Source organism: Pieris brassicae, chromosome 7 (genome assembly GCF_905147105.1).
Source record: "Pieris brassicae chromosome 7, ilPieBrab1.1, whole genome shotgun sequence".
NCBI lineage: Eukaryota > Metazoa > Arthropoda > Insecta > Lepidoptera > Pieridae > Pieris > Pieris brassicae.
Window position 1 is genome coordinate 11,273,570 of NC_059671.1, and position 20,594 is coordinate 11,294,163.

The 20,594-nt window shown below is 32.6% G+C and overlaps 2 protein-coding genes across 5 annotated transcripts in view; one reads left to right on the plus strand and one right to left on the minus strand.

Moving 5' to 3' along the window:
* LOC123711834 (protein cramped) overlaps window positions 1-20,594 on the minus strand; it is a 29,929-nt gene that overhangs the window by 7,891 nt on the left and 1,444 nt on the right. For both annotated transcript variants that reach the window (XM_045664664.1, XM_045664663.1), the window contains 6 exons: window positions 8,802-8,958; window positions 7,610-7,903; window positions 4,960-5,163; window positions 946-1,121; window positions 664-796; window positions 151-312 (listed from right to left, as the gene is read on the minus strand). In XM_045664664.1, the coding sequence (XP_045520620.1) occupies window positions 151-312; window positions 664-796; window positions 946-1,121; window positions 4,960-5,163; window positions 7,610-7,903; window positions 8,802-8,934 (1,102 nt within the window). In that variant the 5' untranslated portion in view covers window positions 8,935-8,958. The remainder of the gene's footprint in view (window positions 1-150; window positions 313-663; window positions 797-945; window positions 1,122-4,959; window positions 5,164-7,609; window positions 7,904-8,801; window positions 8,959-20,594) is intronic.
* LOC123711839 (lipase 1-like) lies at window positions 12,793-20,584 on the plus strand. 3 transcript variants are annotated; one of them, XM_045664672.1, is made up of 7 exons: window positions 12,794-13,114; window positions 16,814-17,024; window positions 17,212-17,323; window positions 18,466-18,706; window positions 19,171-19,317; window positions 19,934-20,134; window positions 20,398-20,584. In XM_045664672.1, the coding sequence occupies exons 1-7, from the start codon at window positions 13,025-13,027 to the stop codon at window positions 20,575-20,577; spliced, it is 1,182 nt and encodes a 393-aa protein (XP_045520628.1). In that variant the 5' UTR covers window positions 12,794-13,024; the 3' UTR covers window positions 20,578-20,584. The 3 variants fall into 3 exon arrangements, with proteins under 3 accessions (XP_045520629.1, XP_045520628.1, XP_045520627.1); XM_045664671.1 differs by having other exon boundaries at window positions 12,796-13,114; window positions 19,171-19,326; XM_045664673.1 differs by lacking the exon at window positions 19,171-19,317 and having other exon boundaries at window positions 12,793-13,114.

Sequence of the window (20,594 nt, forward strand, 5' to 3'; positions counted from 1 at the left end):
CCTTATTACGCTCGATTGTAGGCTATTTTTATTAATTTTATAAAGAGATAAACATAAATTCTACTCTTTCACAAAAAATCATTAAAGAAAAGCAAATTGTTTATATACTAATTTTACGTGTACCACTTCTTTTATAAAGATATTTCGTACCACTATCCTTGTCTCGAGGCAAAGATCCCATCCTCTCCAGGTAAGAAGAGAAGCAGATTTTCTGGCTGGACAACTGTTCGCTTGGACTGAGAACGGGTAAGTGAATCTCTACTCCGGGGCGAGGTCCGAGGTGTAACGCCAGCTTTTTAGGTAGTGTACCTTCTAAAAAATATTTTCAGTGATTTGTTTTTTATTATTTCTGTACATACATGAGATTTTGGAAAATAGGTTTTTAAAAGTTATTTTTCCCATATGTATTAAGAAGAGGAAAACATACTCAAAATATATATAGTTCAGGTAGTTTAAACACACAATACTATCTATGTAATTTTTTATTTATTAACTATATACTTTTACACAGAAATCTTCAAAGACTTCTTTACTGACAATGTTAATTTTTACTAAAACTTTTTACTTTAATTCTGCGCTCTTTGACCATATGTCAACCACTTAACTTTCTAACCGTTTGCGTCATGTAACATAAAAAAAACTGTTAATAAACAAATTATGTACCTCTAGCTATAATCCTGTCGATCTCCAAGTTGAGATGTGATTCAAGCTCATCATTGTTATCTCGTTCATAATCTTCAGGGCTCGAATTATCTTTATCTAAACCATTTGTAATAATGGTTTCTTTGTAGTGTGACTGATTTGTATTAAGGTTATTTAAGATTTTTAATTTTATTTTACAATTGCCTTATTGCGAACAGGAAGTTCACAAGGAGTATCAAAACTGTCGATATAAAGACCATGTATATATGTATCTAAAGAAGGGATTTTATCGTAAAAGGATACAGTTTTCCATCGTTTCTGCAGCGCTTTGATAAAAGCAGCGAGCCGGGTCCGCAAAGGTAAGGCGGCCACCATACGAGGATTGTGTGCTGCGGTTTGTACGCGTGCCCAAGCGCACGTATTGCGTGCACGTAATACAACTTGAGCACGAGAACAAACACGCGTACCACAAGCACGTTCTGAAACAATTTTATAATTATACTAGCAGATTCGACAGACGTACTGTGCACGTTTTACATACCAAAAAAATCTAATTATGTAAATCATTTTTGACTCCACGTGAACACACAAAAATTATATCATCGAATCAATTTACGAACACATTCACAGAAGATTTATATATACAGGGTGTCCCAAAAGTCGACGTCAAGTCGAAATTTTCTCATATTGAATTCTCATGCCACACCAGTTATCAGAAAAATTAAAAAAAAATAAGTCATGTATTTTTGAAGTTATGGATATTTTTTTGTTATTCCAGAAAATGCACACCATGTGACAGTTTTTTCATTCCTGTTTTTACAAATATTAACTTTTTGCCAATTTATTTTCTCTTATGTCATCCCGAATAGTGTTTTATGTAACCTATGATCCTAAACTCTGTGCTGATCACTCCAACTTTTAGGAAAATGTCATTTTATACCGTACCAAGTTTTCAAAATCAATTTTCGCACTACTTCAACTGATCGTCCTGAAAAAAAAATGTGTTACTCCAGTTTGGCAAGTAGCTTTAAAAGTTAGCGCATTTAATAAGGATTCTACAGTGGTATAACACTGAGTCCATTATTTCTTAGATCGGCCATAAAATTTTTTTTGTTAAACAAAGTCTGTTTTTAAAAATTTCTCTGGAATTACAAAAAATTATTCTAGTGTACCCAAAGCGTTCCTAATAACCACAGCGTGGTTTAAATAAGATGGCGTAAAGTGTGAGCGAGACAGTTGACCTTCAAGCAGTTGATGAGGACCCAAGTTGTTCGGTACGTGGAATTGAGGCCAGCACAGGTGTGCCCAAAAGTACAGCTCACCGAATACTACAAAAAAATGAGTTCCATCCATTTCATGTACAGCGAGTACAATCCTTATTACCTCGAGATTATGAACCTCGGGTTGCTTTTTGCCAAACAATAATTCAAAAACACCGAGAAGACCCACAATTCTTAGAAAAAATTTTATGGTCGGATGAATCAACTTTTAAAAAAGACGGCTACATGAACCTACACAATCTGCACGAGTGGCACGTCGAAAATCCACGATTGGTGAGACCAGACAGATCACAGTACCGTTTCAAAGTTAACATGTGGACTGGAATTTTGAACGGAAAAGTCATAGGGCCTTTTGAGTTACCAGAAGTTTTAAATGCTGAAATTTATTTAGATTTCTTACAAAATCATTTGCCCAATTTGCTGGAGGACGTGCCGCTTACTATTTTACTAGATATGTGGTTCCAGCAAGATGGTTGTCCAGCGCATTACAGCCGCTTAGTTCGAAACCACCTTAACGAGGAGTATCCAGACAGATGGATAAGGCGGGGTGGTACAATCTCGTGGCCCGCCCGCTCATCCGATTTAAATCCTCTTGATTTTTTTTACTGGGGAGCAGTAAAGGAAAAAGTCTATTCCAAGTCGATTCAAAATGTAGAAGAGCTTAGACAGAGAATAGCGGAAGCAGTAGAATTTGTGAATAATGGACGATTTGCCCGCTTCATTTCACGATCTTTTTTAAGGAGATGTCGAGCCTGTATTGCAGCTGAAGGACGGCAATTTGAACATCTTTTATAAAAAAAAGTAATAAATCTAATCATAAAAAAGAAACTGTCTATTTTACTTATTTGCGTCCGTATGTCATAAGCGTCACTATCTGTCTCGCTCACATTTTATGGAATGTCTCTCTCCATTTTATTTAAACCACGCTGTGGTCATTAGGAACGTTTTGGGTGCGCTAGAATCATTTGTTGTAATTTCAAAGAGATTGTTAAAAACAGACTTTGTTTAACTAAAAAACTTTCTTATGGCCGATCTAAGAAATAATGGACTCAGTGTTATACCACTGTAGAATCCTTATTAAATGCGCTAACTTTTAAAGCTACTTGCCAAACTGGAGTAACACATTTTTTTTTCAGGACGATCAGTTGAAGTAGTGCGAAAATTAATTTTGAAAACTTGGTACGGTATAAAATGACATTTTCCTAAAAGTCGGAGTGATCAGCACAGAGTTTAGGATCATAGGTTACATAAAACACTATTCGGGATGACGTAAGAGAAAAAAAATTGGCAAAAAGCAAATATTTGTAACAACAGGAATGAAAAAACTGTCACATGATGTGCATTTTCTGGAATAACAAAAAAATATCCATAACTTCAAAAATACATGAATTATTTTTTTTTTTTTTTTCTGATAACTGGTGTGGCATGAGAATTCAATATGAGAAAATTTCGACTTGACGTCGACTTTTGGGACACCCTGTATATAACAGCTGCTTATTTGCTGAATCGGTAAATATTCCGACTGCAGCACCATCTGTCGTGCTAATTTGTGAATCTAAACCATCCAGGGCACCACCCAAACGCACAGTAGAATTATATATAAAGAAGATGAATGACGAAAGATTATACCAATATTTTTTCACTGAATTTAGTAATAGTCTTTTAATTTTCAGGTACCGGAAATGGTAAAGTAATTATTCTTAAAAATATATACAGTGTAAACTCCATGTAATGTCCCTCAATTTTAAGATGAATTCCGTAACGCGTCGAAATCAATGGGTTTGGTTGGTTTAGCTTGTCCATACAATGATAAACTCTACATAGCATTACACCCACTCTCAATGACGATAACAATTGAGTAATAAAGCACTTTTTTGTTGCTAAAATTAGTGAAAACCGCGCAGCTGTGTACGTTTTTTTGTCGCTTTATTATCCTAGCCCGCAATAAACTCGACTGTCGGCATCACGCATACAAACTTTCTAAGAAATATATACGCTTTTCATCTCTACATTTAACGACAACTCTCTATAACGCCATAAAAGAGTCACTTCAGTGTCGTTGTATAGAGTTTACACTGTATATCTTTCTAGGTTATCTAGTGAAAACTCCTAAATTGATAGACTTTGTAAATACGGCTTTTTAAGTTAGCTGAAGAGATTTCGTGATTAACACATTACAATCAAAATATAATTATTCAGTAAAGAAAATGATTATATACGTTTTAATAGTATGAGAGTTGAATCTATTAATATTTACTATATTTAAATTAATTTTCTGGGGTAAAAACTTTCTAATGAGTAGTAAATGTATAGATTTTTTTTATGAATTTGATTTTAAAATCATTCTCGGTGAACAAACAACACACAGAGAGTGTCTTTTTGTTTGGTGACAGTAAAGTATCCTGATAAAATATTTTTATTTTTATTCTTTGCTAAAATAGCCCAACTAGCAGACGCCGCGGCAATTATAATATGTAGTCTTATCACATGATCTTATAAAAACATGTTTAAAATACAATTTATATGTAATACGTGTTAAAGTTTAATTAATAACCTGCGGTATTAATCATGTGCCTCCAATGATATTGCAATGACAAGTGCAATTATCGTACATCAATCAATATATCAATCGCCCTGTAGATTTACTCAATATACAACTGTTGTATTAGTTAAAAAAATTATATCGAGTGTTTTAAAGATCAAACAATTGAATCGAATGTCTAAAAATACCGACATAACAAAAATACTTAAAACTTAAAATTTTATCATTAAACGGAATAATTGAATTAAATTTGGATTAAACCTAGGTAAAAGATGTAATCAAAAGTTAGATTAGGTTCATTTTATAAAAAAAAAACGATAATGGTACAATCCTACCCAAAATAGGGGTACACCATCCCTCACTATGAGGTTTTAAATGTTAATCACCTTAAAATCTATTAGGTGTTTAATTTAATTTTTAAATCTAGACTATTTAAAGCGAAAATTTAATTTAAAGATGTGAAAAAGTTTATTATTACTTGTTTAGAAAACTTACCAGTAATTTGATTGAGTCGCCGTAACGCAGCACACATAGGCGTACGTACCCGTAACGTACGACCACGTGCACGCACCGCCATGCTCCCGCCCCGGACCATTTCTCCGAGTCGCGCGCATGTCTTCTCACTCACCGACGCCAACTTACGCCGGAGTTCCCCGTAGTTTATCAGGGCGTATAGCTCTTGGGCAACTTTCTTAACGTCTGATATTAAACAATGAATATTTTAGATCACATAATATAAATAAAGGTAGAACATAGGTTTGCCGCAAATTCATGCGAAAAATAAATAACTTCATAATTATATAGCTATATAACTAGTGTTTTGTCAGACATTCCTTAATTAATTAACGATTTAGAAAATAAATTAAACGCTATATCGTGTGTTGTATTTTGACTTTTAGAAATTCAACTTCAAAATCGTACACTTCGTTTCTGAAGAAGTAAGTTGCGTCGCAAAATTGTACAATGTTTTACAGTTAGAAAAACTTTACTTTATAGGAACATCACACTTTTTTTTTGTAATAAACACACAAATATGAAACCCAAAGAGCTCACTTTCTTCGCCGAACGCATTTTCCTTCACCCTTTCATATTTAACAACTTCCTTAAAAAATCACTAACGTTTTAAAACTCACATTACATACATTCCCAACAGATCAAGATCCTAGTCACAATTTTAAAAAGTACCATGGTACATAACCAACGAAGTTCACGAACACCTTGAAATGAGAACAACCAAAAAGGAAATCCGGAGACTGGCAGCTAAATACAAAGAGCGGTTAATTTGTCACACAAAGGAACTTTCTCGCGAACTCACCATAAAACAGTATGTGAGATGTCTTAAACGTCACCATATTATAGAGCTAGTAGACCGGCAGTAGCTATAGGCAGCTAATGAGTAGATGCTTACAATGGGAAGCCACTCCACATGACAGATTCTCTCAAAGCCTTAGCCATAGGCTGATTGCAAATACCCGCAGAAAAAAATCATACTATACTTAAATTCTTAAACAAGAGCTTGTCAACCAGTCCTATGGTAATACAGAAAATTTTGTGCAACAATTGTTCATTATACTCAAACTCAAAATATCTTTATTCATATAGGTACAAACAAGTACACTTATGAACGTCAGAAAAGAATTTAAATTAATTGTAAATTTACAATTACTACCAGTTCGCAAGTTAAGGGCGTAAAGCGGGCAAGAAGAACTGGCAAGAAACTTTCCGCCACTGTTTTTAATAGCCAAGTATTGAGTCATACAAATTGTTTGAACTGGAGCAAATCAATCCCAAGGATTAGCATCATTCGTCACATTTATAAAAAGCTTTATTGATTAATTTACGTTTAACGAGGGCTTTGAATTTATTTAGTGGTATAAAATGTGTTATGTAGAAATTGTTTTCAAGTACAGTTAACATGACAAAAGGCTGGCTGCCCACGATACAGGGAATCCTAGTGGACTTTATTTACATACATATCCTTTTATTGCGTATAACGAAGCTTTTTCTTTCTCAGTTTCTAGAAATCATTTCTACTACAACACACAAAAAAGAACGTAGTTCCTCTCATTATGCTAAAAACACAAATAATATATTTCATATGTTTAGATATTTAAAATAATCAATAGTGTCGCATGGCAAGGAGTTTTCTTCTTTAAGGTATATTAATTATTTTCACACCGGTACGAGCCATGGTTATTCATTACTTCTATTCATATTTTTATGTGGCTATAAAAATAATTACCGTAATTATAAAACTAGTCAAACAATCCAGCCACACTTTGTATGACATTGTAACGTAGTGGTTGAATTACGTAATATTAATATATACATATGAAGAACAGATTTATTGTAATATTGCCATCAATTACCCTGAGCTGCCGAAAACTAGCACAGACAGAACCTAGCTAGACTCTCAAATACATGCGCCATTCACACACTTACTAATGTCGTATAATAATTGTGTTTGATTAGTAGTAACACTAAACCTACTCTAAGCTAAGTGTTATCTAGCTACCCACAACATAGGAACTCCCTAGTATGGGAATGGTGTTTTTTTTTGTTTCTTTTAACTTATTACGATTACTTTATTATACAAAATTATCAGATACCACACTATCAGAGATTGAATATCCATGGATCGGTGATTGAAAAGTATTTTTATGAGAGATGGATTGAATTACAAATCTATAGTAATAAAAATTGGTATTGAGTATAGCGGCCGTTAAAGGACTCAAAACGTCGAGGTTAATGGGTTATATTTGCGTTTATGTCCGCCAAAAAGGTGTTTTTGACAAACGTCAAGTAACGAAAAGATATCGCTGTGTAAAATTAATATGCAGTAGTTATCATCATAAAGTGCACAAATCGATATTTTGTTAACAGGTTCAAATTTCGGAATCCTGATTTAGCAATCTTCTAAAATTAGTAAATATTTTTGTTAATTAAATTTAACTCGACTTTCCCTGTCCCAACAATCCAGCCCGGTTTCACCTACAGATGTCTTTAATCGTTACTCGTTCTAAAAAAAACAGAGGTTTTTCTAATAGGCAAGTAAGCTGATAACTTTTGTCTGACACACTGCGTCAATAATAATTAATTTCTGATTTACTCTAATCGTTTTAAAACAGATATAAATTCAGCTTACTTTCATCAAACTGCACGTGCTTTGAAAGCTTGTGCCACGTCCTGTAGTAGAAATGGCTGACTTGTGTCTTCGTCTTCAAGCCGTCCGCCATGCCCTTTTTCTTCATCTTCCCACAGATATACGCTGTGATGGCATCAAAGTCTTTCCCGTACTCGTTTAAGGCTTCAAAGAATAAACTCTTTTCGTCTGCTGACCAAAGAGCTTTAGGCATTCGTTGCTTCACTGGACACTGAGTTGGAAACTTCAGTGGCTCCTTATCGTCGATTTTGTTTGGCGTATCGCATTCTGTTACGTCTGGAAGATAAAATAGAGATGGTAGTTACGTAGAGTTCAATTAGTTAGGTATCTAAAATAAATAATATGTGAAATGGAAGAGACTAGCAGCGACTACTAAATCCTAGTGTGGTATCTGGTACACTCTCTTTTAACTTAACATCCTTTTTCCATGTTCAATAATGGTATTTTTTTATTATCTTTTCTAGTTCTTGCTTTAGAACAACTTTTATGAATTGGCCCGATGTTAGTAGAACTAATTGACGATTCCCAGTTGTTAACATTATGATGATAAAATGAAAAAGCAATGGGGATTAAAAAGTCATCATTAAAATACCTACATTTTGTCGCTAAAAAGCACTTCCATAAGTTTGAAATTAATATTTGCATCATAATCTTACAGCTTGTCTATTCGTGGTACGATGTTACATATATTACTTTCCTAAACTCGTTGTAAACCATCAAAACAAGACTACAACATCACAATTAAAGACTTTGCAAAATACACAACGTAAAGCTATAATGTCATAAACACAGTTCCCGAAATTTTAAAACAATGTATCAATCTTATATTGTAATCGGACCTTGTACGTTTTCTTTCGCTGACAGTTGGATAGGCTGATCTATAAGTATTTAGAACACAGTGTTATCCAAATTATTTTTTTAATAAACAAAAAGGCGACGAGATTTTAGGGCATCTTTACGATAACTCATACTTTACTTTACATACTTTACTCATACAATTCGCATACTTCCCTATAAATCTAGTTTTATTACAGGCCGAAGGCGCTTTCATTTCTTACAATTTTAATGGTTGTTACTGTTGAAATATTTATTGATTTGTTGATAATGCGTCGTCGTTATCACTTACAGAAGATACCGTTTAAGTGGCAAAAAATATGAAAAGGAGTAGAATTACCTCGTTTATCCGCTGGTGACTCTAAACGCAACTTCTTGATGACTCTGGCGCTGGTCCGTTGTTGTTGCTGTGTGGTCAAAGATCCCAATAGTTCTGTGCGCTGTTCTTCTCCCTGACATGCGCCGGGCGACATTGTTGACTCTTTGGGCAATGGCAGCTGTAATTTTACATTTAATTTACTATGTAGGACCATACTTTTACTACCAGTTCAACAAGTCAAGGGCGTAGAGCGGGCAAGAAGAACTGGCTTTTTTTTAATTCGCTTACTTTTGAGATATACAAATTGTTCATCAGGCAGTGGTAGAAATGACCAATGGGTTGGGGAAAAAGGAGATTCTGGTGTGCCTATGTTGTTTTTAAAATTATCGCAAAAGATACATTTAATATAATTAATTGTAACAAAAATACGAAAAGATTTAAATTGATACAAGCAATTATTTTAATTATACTCGTTCAATATAATAAGCCATATACATTTCCTGAAATAATTGCTGTTTCAAACAAACATCTATTGTTAAGCTATCAAAGTAATAACACAAATTGCCATAAAAAAGTGCATTGTTCGATTCCATAGAGATGTCATAAGATATATCAAATCATTTTATACGTAACTAGCAGATCCGACAGTCGTTGTTCTGAACACACAATTTACATACAAAAATCTAATTATGTAAATCATTCTCGACTCCAATTGAACACAAAATTTCATCAAGATCTGTCCAGCTGTTTAAGAGTTTAATTACAAACACACACAGAAGATTTACATATATACAAGTGGTTAATTTGCTGTATGGATAAATAACCTAGAAACCGACTGCAGCGTCATCTGCCGGGCTGATTTGTTAATCTAAACAATCCAGGGTGCCACGTAACCAACAAAAACATTCCGACAGTCCAGCCGTTTAAGAGGAGTTCAGTGACATACACACGTACTTTAATCTGATAAAGATAAGTTTTCGTGTCCTCTACACAAACTATGTACCCACCAAAGGTCTATAAAACAGCCTTCGAAGTGTGAATTTCACACTTCGTCACTTTGAAAATAATAATATTTAAGTTTTAATTATTTAAATTTGCAATTTTCGAACAAAATTCTGTTCATTCTTAATGAGAATAATGTAAACACCATTTATAACAGTGACGGACAGTTGACTGCCAATTATCCTCGTCCTTGAATTGAACTGGCAGATCTAAATTTAGAACCTGCCACCTACATGTTAGGTAGGTCAAATACAAAGTCACCCGTATTTTGAAATGGAAACTACTAAAAACCAATGATCAAAATCGAGTCGAATGAATCCTGTTTTGCCTACCGATAATATTTTCAAGTCGCATATTATATCACGATTCACACATGACATCCTATTAACATTTGATTAGAAACTTCAATACAAACAAACTTCGTAATGTGGTCTTCCTTATCGAGTCTTTAACATATTGTCAATGTCAAACAAAAATATTACTGTCGCTTTCTTTATTAAGCCAACAAACTACGCACTATTATTCTGTAAATCACTTTAAGCCCCATTAGCGTTAACTCCTTAAGTCTGCTATTTAACAAATATATACAAATAATTTTTAACAAAGAGAAACCGACATTCGAAGGACCCAATTCGACTTAGGGTCCTTCAAAACAGAGCGTTCCAGTTTTTAAAAGGCTGGCTATGTGATTGGCCATGGGCGTTCGTATCACTAACCGTCAGTTGAGCCTCCTTCCTTGCTTGCTTGTTTGCGCCATGTTACATAAAAATAAATATGTTCAAATTTTTAAAGGTTCCCCTAGATTATTCTGGTAATTGGTAACAAATTCAATTCCATTCAAATACATTCCAACAAAAATAATAATCATGAAAATATACATCTAATATATATATATATACCTATCGAATTTAGAATTAAGAATCCTTCACCTTTTTAAAGTCGGTTATAAAGAGAATTATTTATTATTATTATGAAGTATTTATTTCCTTATTTTCTATTATAATCATATCTCTTATAATACAATATAAAAATTTAACTAAAACCATAACATAAACAAATCAACTACCTATTAAGAAAACAAAAAATAAGTCCGTCTACCTCTGCGCGCTTATTTTAATTTCGTATTATTGTAATAATAGTTCCAAAAAAAACTAACAAGCATTCATTATATTTTAAACCATCAAGTGTAAGATTCAGAGTACAGACTTTGAGCTGAGTAGGATTTCCATATGTCAAACACATTTAGGACTTTTAAGGAGGGTCATAGTCGCGCAAACTTCAACTTTGAAAGCCGGCCTCATAGGAGGCCTAACATGACATCTATGGAGATTAAACCACAGACAAAAGTGTTAGACTATACAGAAGCGTAGAGTTATGTGTATAATAAATTCGTGTTTATATGTGTGTCTACTTGATTACGGCACCACTTTTCATATTTTTGTATGTACGTCATTTGTATCATGTGTTTGTTATCATATTGTGGTCCAAATAAATATAAAAAAAAATACGAAATGGTCAAAATAATAAAAGAATAAAGTCTTAAATGTTATTGTATCCTAATTCCTAAGAACCACGAAGGCCAGACCTTCGTTATTTAAAAGCTGAAAGTTTGTCTGTGCATGTCCCCTATACAGGTAAGAACGACCAGGGACTATATATAGACTATAGAGTGTGGGTTGTGGTTACTTGGGCAGAAGGTCTGGCCGTCATGGGCTCTTACTCTATTGGGATAAAGAAACATTTTAGTTTTAAATAATCAGCGTTCATATACAAAAAACCTACATAAAAATAACAATTTAATCAGACATTTTTACATAATGTAAATGCGTTGGAATCCCAATAATTTGTTGCCATTCACTTGCACTGAAACCGTAAAAACACGGTATCTCGAATTATTAAGACTTTGTAACTCGAACAAAATGTTATTTCCCTACGAAGTATTGATAATACATATTTATACTCTATAACTCGAATTACAAAAAGGACACTGTAACCCGTAGTTAGTAAAATATAATAAAGTGTTACTTGGAATTCCCCAAAATAATAGCAATAAAATCCAAAATGAATATTCGGGTTCTAATATCTTGTACACGTGCAATTAATGAATACATTCATAAAAAAAAATATTTTTGAAATAATAACTTAGTGAGACTTAGAAAGAGGAAGAAATCTTAAATTAGATTAGTGATAGTATCTATTCTATAGGTACTGCAAGTCCAACTTATCTTATCTTTAAAAATAATCATCGATAGACGCTGTGTGATTTAAGGTGTATAAGGATTTTTTAGTTTAACAATTTATTGATAATTAAACAATAAAAATATATTACCAAAACTAATTACACATATATAGTATAAACTAAGAACTAGTGATGCATCGATACGCCTTTTTGACGATTAGATACCGATACCGATATTCTTATAGACATATCGTCGATACCGATAGCGATACCAACGCTTATTGAATTAAAATTAAATTAAGGTAAAATATGTCAAGTTTTTAATTTTTAATAAAAAATATAAACGGCCACAAACTTTGATTTAGATTAAAGTTTTAGTTATTAACATGAGCAATTAAGAGTAATAATTAGATAAAAATGTTAATGTTCGTAATTAACATATAATATTTTTGTAGCTCTGTATTTAATTTAATTTTGTATCGAAAAAATACTAAGCGCGATATTAGTTAAAAGCCAACTAGTGCCTAGCGAAATGGAATACTCGGGGACAAATCGCGTGAGAGTGACAACAAACTGAATAAAACGCGGGGATTTTCCCGGGCATAGATAGTCCGTGTCTAACTAGATGCACGGTTACATTACTTTTTTATAACGCGAAATTCGACAATTATCGTTGAATCGGCAATTAAAATATCGCCTCGGATGCATCTCTACTAAGAACATTACAACCAAGACCATTTACTTATTTATTTATTAGTTGATGTGTATGTAACAATAAAAGTAATATATCATGGCAAAGCCTAGAAAGGCGCCGAACTAAAGGATATTTATCCTATTCAGTCAACAGTTTTATAATCACGGTATGAAATAATTTCAATTCGCAAACGCGGATGTGCCATTGTGGAATTTAAAATGATATAAACACTTTGAACGAGTTGTTAACAATAGCCAGAACGATACGTTATCTGGTCTGAGGCTAACGTACACCAAATTCAAAATATTTTGAGTGCAGTTAAAAAAATAGTGCATTAGAGAATAATTTTGTAGTTGTGTCTAGTAAGTTATGGAAATGTTTAAACTTTCGTTTGCGCTGTTCACATTGCAGGCATTCACAAACGCGCAATTATTGCCTAAAGAGGCCTATGCTACGGTGGTACGTATATTTATCAAAGTTACTTGAAATTTAAATAATACAATTATTTTAATCAGAACCAAATACGAATAATTTCATTACAATAATTTATAAGAATTACAAATTGTACAATTCAGCTTACAAAGATATATTTATGTTTAATAAATGTGCGAAGAAAGTGGTAACTTTAGATCGATTAATCATACAAATCCACACAATCAACCATATAAAAATAGGGATGCAAAAGTCATAATAATTTTCATAATGTCATATAATAAGTTAAGTCTGAAGGCACCTTGTCTTTAAAAATTAAATCACCTTTACTTTAACACACAATAATAATTCTAGATGGTGCGGCAGTTTTTAAATGGTTCTTATATAATTATTTACATTTCTTATTAATTCAGTAGTAAACATGAGCTTACGGCGACATTAAGATCAATAGAGAAAGATGATCAATATAAAATGCAACCTATATACCAAAAAACAAAACCCCGTATTACTAATTTTAAAATATCTACATTATTTAATGGAATACATTTCCTGCTCCTTTAATAATAAAACATTGCAATCTGAGCCTCATAACGGTGCGAAAATAAGCATGTAAAAAATATATGTTGATTATGCAGAAAACGCTTCCAAATCTTAATTTGTTATGACCTTGTGTCCTTAGTTAAAACGTAAATATAGTAAACAATATTCTTAACACATAAACAAGCAATAACCAAAATGTTTAATGGCAATAAAAATAAGTGTTATGTTCGCGCGATACCCGTATTGAATACAGATGGGGATAAAACATTTGAAAATTTAGTTTATCCTATATAAATTGCAATATTTCTACCGATTATAATGAAAAGATCCTCGGGTCCTGACGACAATTTTGTTGAATATCGTACGAATTGTTTTACCTAAAAATAATAGTTATTATAAGTATTATTTATCATAAGAAAATTATTTCATATGTAATGCTTTAGTTTTTTCGATATAGAATACCAGTTATTTCATTTAACATTAAATAAAGTCATTATTTTATCTTCTGACCGGAACCGTAATCAATTTTACGGTAAGTAAATATGTGTTGTGTACGTTAAATATTTTTTTGTTAATTCTTTGCAGCTCTGCCGTGTATACAGACTTAAAATTAATTCAATTAATTTAAAATTTTGACAGAATCCCAAACCAAAATTATATTTTTTTTATTCATTAAAAAAATCAGTATAATAAAATTCCGAAGCCCCTAGGCTCACGGCTAACACAATATTCTGGCTTCTGTGTCTGAATCGTCGATTTTCATGTCGATTTCCTCACGATGTTTTCATTCGCCGTTCGACAGTGTTAATACATATAAAAAAAGTAAACAGCCGAAGATTGTATCTAAGGGTCGCAATTAGCACGCAATAACCAATAGTTGAACAATGCTCGCTGAACTGTCAGCGGACCATAATAGTGCAAAGACAGGACAGGCGGCTAGTTTACAAAAAAATATATGTTTTATGACAAATGACATGAGAACTTTCTGACAAAGGACCTGACCTTGCCATTGAATTACTTAATAAGATGCTGTAGCTCATTATTTCACTATCTACATCCATTATTACTTTTATATGCGACGTAATCACTTCGCGTTTGTTTGCACGCAGTGGAAAGGCAAAGATTAATCAGGCTTCTACCTCCACCATTTAAATGTTTAGACTATTCATTAAACTGATTTCTATTACTCCTCCTTCACTGTGCAAAGTATCCTACTTTGGAATTCCTTACCAATTATTGATATAAGACGAGCTCAGTCTCTAAATTTATTTAAAAAAATTCTTTGTGATCATTTTTCTTCTGCCTTGTAATTAGCTACTACAATATATATTAATTGTGTGTCAATTAACTTTTGGCGGAGCTTTTACATGTCTGTTAGCACATATTATATTTTTCTTTGGATTTCATTTTATTTAATTTTAGTTATAGTTGCATGTTATTTCGTATTTTTTTTTTGTTAATTAATTATGCACTTCTTGTTACTCTCTGTAGGTGTTTTTTATTCTCCCATATGAAGGTTGCCTGGAAGAAATTGCTTATTAGCGATAAAGCCGCCTGTTGCCTAATAACTTGTGAAACCTACTTACTTTTTGGTTTTTTGTTTGTATACTTATGTATATTATGGTAACAAAGTATAAATAAATAAATAAAAAGCCTTTTATGGACAATAACGACCTAATTAGTTGAAAAGCTATTGTCTCTAGTAAAACGTTTGTTAGTAATTCTAATTGCTAATGAAATTTTTTAACATGTAATTACTACGTAATCAATTATTAAAAAAACTTGCAAACTTAAAAAAACTTGCAAACTTAAAAAAAACTTGTCCATCGTCATCTTACTATTGGAAAATTATATCATAATAATTATAAGTTTATAATAATACAAATAGCTTTAATCCCGTTAAAAAATTGTTTTCTTTCAATGTGTAAAAGCCATAGCTTTAACATATTAACCAAAGACAAAACTAAATTATATCATATCTAATTGTATTTTGCACTTCCTAGATATTCGTATCACGGCGCAACAAAAGCGATTTACTGGTGCGTACGCGCATCACGTAAGCGCAAAATTCTGCTTGAATTCAAATGAGATCAATTCAACACAAAGAAAACATGTATGCACCAAATATCTCCTATATGCATGAACATTAATGAGGAGATAGTTTGGGTACAAAAACCGTAAATTTTCATAATCTTACACAAATCAAACCTAGGGCTTCGTCTGCATTCCTTCATAAATGTTATAAAATATGCTTTTACCGCAGTTGACTTAAATTTTAACGTGTTTCTAAGTCTACACACATCGTGATTCTCGCGACACAAAACGCAAAATTTAACAATTCACAAAAGCTCTATCAAGCTTTGAACAAAACTTTATCAACATCCGCAAAGCAATGCTGCCTGATTATGATTGATGTACGATGTTCTTTATGTAAAAAACTAAATAAAATTGTTATTCTAAAACATCATATTGATAGGAAGGTTTATTTAATTATATATAAAAAATCTATTAATGTCAAATGCTTCAGAAACCAACTCTACGCAAAAATTCTTCAAAGTCATCTTTTCTGAAAGGTCAACAGATCGATGAACTTTATCAAAATATAAATCATGATCACGAAGCTAATTGCAGTTTTGTCTTCGTTAGGGCCAAGTTATGATTTTGTAGTTGGAATAAAAAAACTTTCTTAATTTATTCTTCTTGGTATTTCTTTACCGAGTTTTTATCGTAGGCATTATTTAAAAAAATAAAATGATTAATACGTCACCTATTAAAAGTATATATAATTAACAACAACATAACTATAAAATAACAATAAAAATACACACATATGTAAACAAAATATAAATTAATGGAATAAATATGTATTTACAAAATAGGAAAAGGGCCCTTCTGGCATTTATTCATTTATATCTGTGAACGAGAGTCTAAGAAATTATTTCTATTCGATAGTCACATAATGCACGTTGTAACATCAATGCGACCAACCTGCACTTTTGTAAATAATTTTATTTTATATAGCTTATTTTCAAATAATTTCATAACATGTACATGTCATAAAAACCTACACTAAATTTTCTCCCTAAGAGAATGTAATTTTTTAAGAAATACAGTATCTTTAAACCGACCTATGAGCAAGTTTTAATTTTGCACATACACGTAAAAATTCATTAGTATTTTTTCCAGCCTCAGCTTATTTTATCAGCCGGTTACCCCGTGAACAAGTACAGGGTGACTACAGGGGATGGTTACATACTTCAGATGTACAGGATCCCAGCAGGAAGGCGAACTGCTAGGAGATCAGATAATGCGAAAGGGAAAAGACCTGTGCTACTGATGCATGGGCTGATGGGCAGCTCAGATAACTTTCTTATTATGGGTCCAGATAAAAGTTTAGGTATGTAACGGTTATTTACAACCAGCCAAGTATATTTAATAAGTTTTTAATAATAATTTAATAAAATAGTAACATTTAACTACACTTAATAATTAACTATATAATTATTAATATTTTTTTATAAAAAAACGAGGGGATTCAAAAGGTATAGAAACAATGAATTTTATAATAAAAAAATCCATTTCAGGCTATATGCTCGCCGATGCAGGATATGATGTTTGGCTGGGAAACATGCGTGGCACTGTGCACTCCGCCCATCAAAATCTCACGAGGCAAGACGCGAAATTTTGGAATTTTAGGTAAATTGAACTGAAGTAAACATCTCAAAAATTTCAGAGCTTCTTGTAGTCTGGCCATAAATACTGTTACAAAAAACTTTTCTTTTTTTTCAACATTTTAATTATTTTGAATTAGGAACACATATTATTTTTAAAACTTCTTTCGATTTTACACCATTTCACATATTTTTTCGTGATCATTATCAATTTACAATATGGATGAATATGGGCACCCCATGTGTTGAAGAAAATAGGATCACAGTGATCGCCTCGCACAAAGTGGGTATGGAGCCGTCGGTCACTTCATAAGCTTGGTATCAGCCGTATGTTCGTATGTCGTACTATCAACCGATACAACAACACGTCTGTCGAAGGCCAGAAAAGATCGGGGCGGCCGCGTGCTGTTAGAATTACAAAGGCTGTTAATGCTGTTAAAGCCAGAATTCGTCGAAACCCCTTTAGGAAGCAAAAAATCTTATAGCGAGAAATGAAGACTCTCGCGTATTATAAAACAAGGCCTGATTAGATCGGTGCCTATCGTCGATATACAGGACATGCCCTAAATCAATATTTACAATTAAAGAGAGTGGATCGATCAACACGCCTTGTCGCGATACTCAGGTGAAAACCACAGAATAATGCGTTCATTGCTTTTCATCTACGTTGCTTTTACCTCTTCACCGATGAAAAAAATTTCACGATTAAAGAGCACTTACACATAATCAAAATGAAAAAGTGTACAGCCACAGTCATAAGGCACGAACTACCTACGCCTGGCTTGGAACCAACGATCCGGACTTTATAAGAGCTCAATACTGGCCCTCATCTAGCCCAGACCTTAAGCCTGTAGACTTCAAATTATGGTCAGTTTTAGAGGACATGGCGACAATTAGAGTGATTCAGAGTAGCAAATAGTGCGTAAATCCATATTTTCGTGGCCAAACAGATTAAAAGCCCGTATCACCTATACATTTCGAAATAAAAAAAAAAAAAAATTTTTATTTTTTGCTGAGACTACGAAATATGTAGGTATAAATGTAATTAATATTACATTACTTCATTAAAAAAATGCATGTTCATTTGTAACAGAACTTATGGCTGGACTTTAAAACAATAATTGAGTTTAGTTACAGAATCTAATAAGTATCCTATGTCTATTCTAGTTTTGACGAACACGGAAAATACGATTTGCCAGCGATGATAGACAAGGTTCTAAGCGTTACTAAGCTTGACAAACTCTTTTACATCGGCCACTCAATGGGCACAACCACTTTCTTCGTAATGATGTCCGAAAAACCAGAATACAATAAAAAAATTGTTGCATTCATCGCCCTATCACCAGCCGTATATATTGGAACTATGAAACCGTTCGTCCAATTATTATTAAGGGACTTAAATTTATCGGTGAGTAAAGATTTAAATTATATTGAATTTAGAAAAAAAGGTTCTAATTAAGTTATTAAAAAGATCCCGCACGGCATACAGTCTCCCAGCTTAACCTGTGTATTCCTATTTTCTTGTAGTACATTTTATGTGGTTTTTATTTTTCAACAGAGTACACTGTTGACAGATATAACTATGGGTATTTGTGGGTCGTCATTTGGTCTAGCATAATAATAATATAAATTTATTGGAAGAATATGGTACAAAAATGTGTGAGATGGTACAATAGTAAGTTCGCATATTATCTAAGACAACCTTAACCAACCAAAGCCAATTGATTTCGACGCTTTAGAGATTTTGTCGAAGCACGTTACATGGAGTTTACACTGTATTTGTGAATGAATTACAGTCTAACTGTATATTTAAAACATAACTATAGTAAGTACAGTAGGAGAAGGCTTCACATTCCCATTATTTGGTTGCAGAACAGAATGCGAGCCCAAGGCATATATTCTTCGGAAATTGTACAAAATCAGTGGCAAATAATAGCTGCTACTTGTATGGGACGGAAAATTGAAGAAAATATGTGTGTCAGAGTTGTCTCTTTACTCGTGGGGGAGAACAACGCGGAGGTAGATTTAGTACGTATATTTTAGCTTAAAATAAATTCCTTTTATCACATTGGTTAACATTATAGACATTATTATCATGTCATCAAACATTATAGGCAGTTTGCGACGTTTTGTTTGGAATAAAAACTAAGATTGAGAATTAGGTTTTAAAAGAATGAATACTGGAAATCCAAAATGGAAGTCATTTATATTTATTACATATTTTCTATATACCAGACATATTTACTAGGGGTTTTACAAGTACATACTTGTAAGATTCAACATAAATTTGACACAAACGAATTGACAGTTAATGCAAATGTTGATGAATATCTACTGATGAAGGAATTTCGAATATTCCACTGGTTCAATTAATATCTAAAAGAATAACGAGAATGTAAACTACTTATGTTCAGAATATATTTCTTGACACCGCTTGTTGGGGAACTATCCTAGTTACTGAAGTTAGAAAATTTCATGATGTTGAACTGCATTGACTTTCGGTTCTCAATCATAAGTGTAGCAATACCATTTTTTAAATTTGAATTCCATATACTTTAAGTTAATCAAAAAGGTGGGTTCAAAGACTCACATTAATGTTTAAAATTATCCAACATTATTCAAGTGTATCTTTCAGAGTATGTTGCCAGTTATTGTTGCTAGAGTACAACCAGGTAGCTGGCAACAATTTGAACACTATGGAAAATTAGTTGAATCTGATGTATTTACCGCTTGGGAGAATGGTTTTAATGGAACCATCAGACCTTATAACATATCCAATGTTAAAGTACCAGTGGAAATCATATATGGAGAAAATGATCAACTAGTCCATAAAACGGTTAGTAAGTCCTTAATTATACTTTTATGGTAGGTTAAAGTAGAACAGCAAAATTTACAATATTTTCCTTGTCCATATCATTAACTATCTAATTAAAAGAAGATTATTGATCTGCTATGTTTTGGATCTTAAGATGTCCCAGCTCTGTTACATTGTTTTGTTTACAGTATGAAGCATTATTTCCTTTCGCTTTTTTGATGAACTATCACTGTGCATTGTATACATTATACTAAAACATTTAAGAAATATAAAATTCTTTTCAGCAAGTACTGAGGTTAGCTGAAGAGCTCAAATCAATTGGTGTATTAGAAGATGTAAGATCTGCATGTTCATGTCCAAATTGGAACCATTTCGACTTTGTTTTTGCCAAGAATGTAGGAAAATTATTAAACATACCTTTGGTAAAAGATGTAAACCGATTATACAATAAATATAATTCCTAATATTTCATACTATGTCA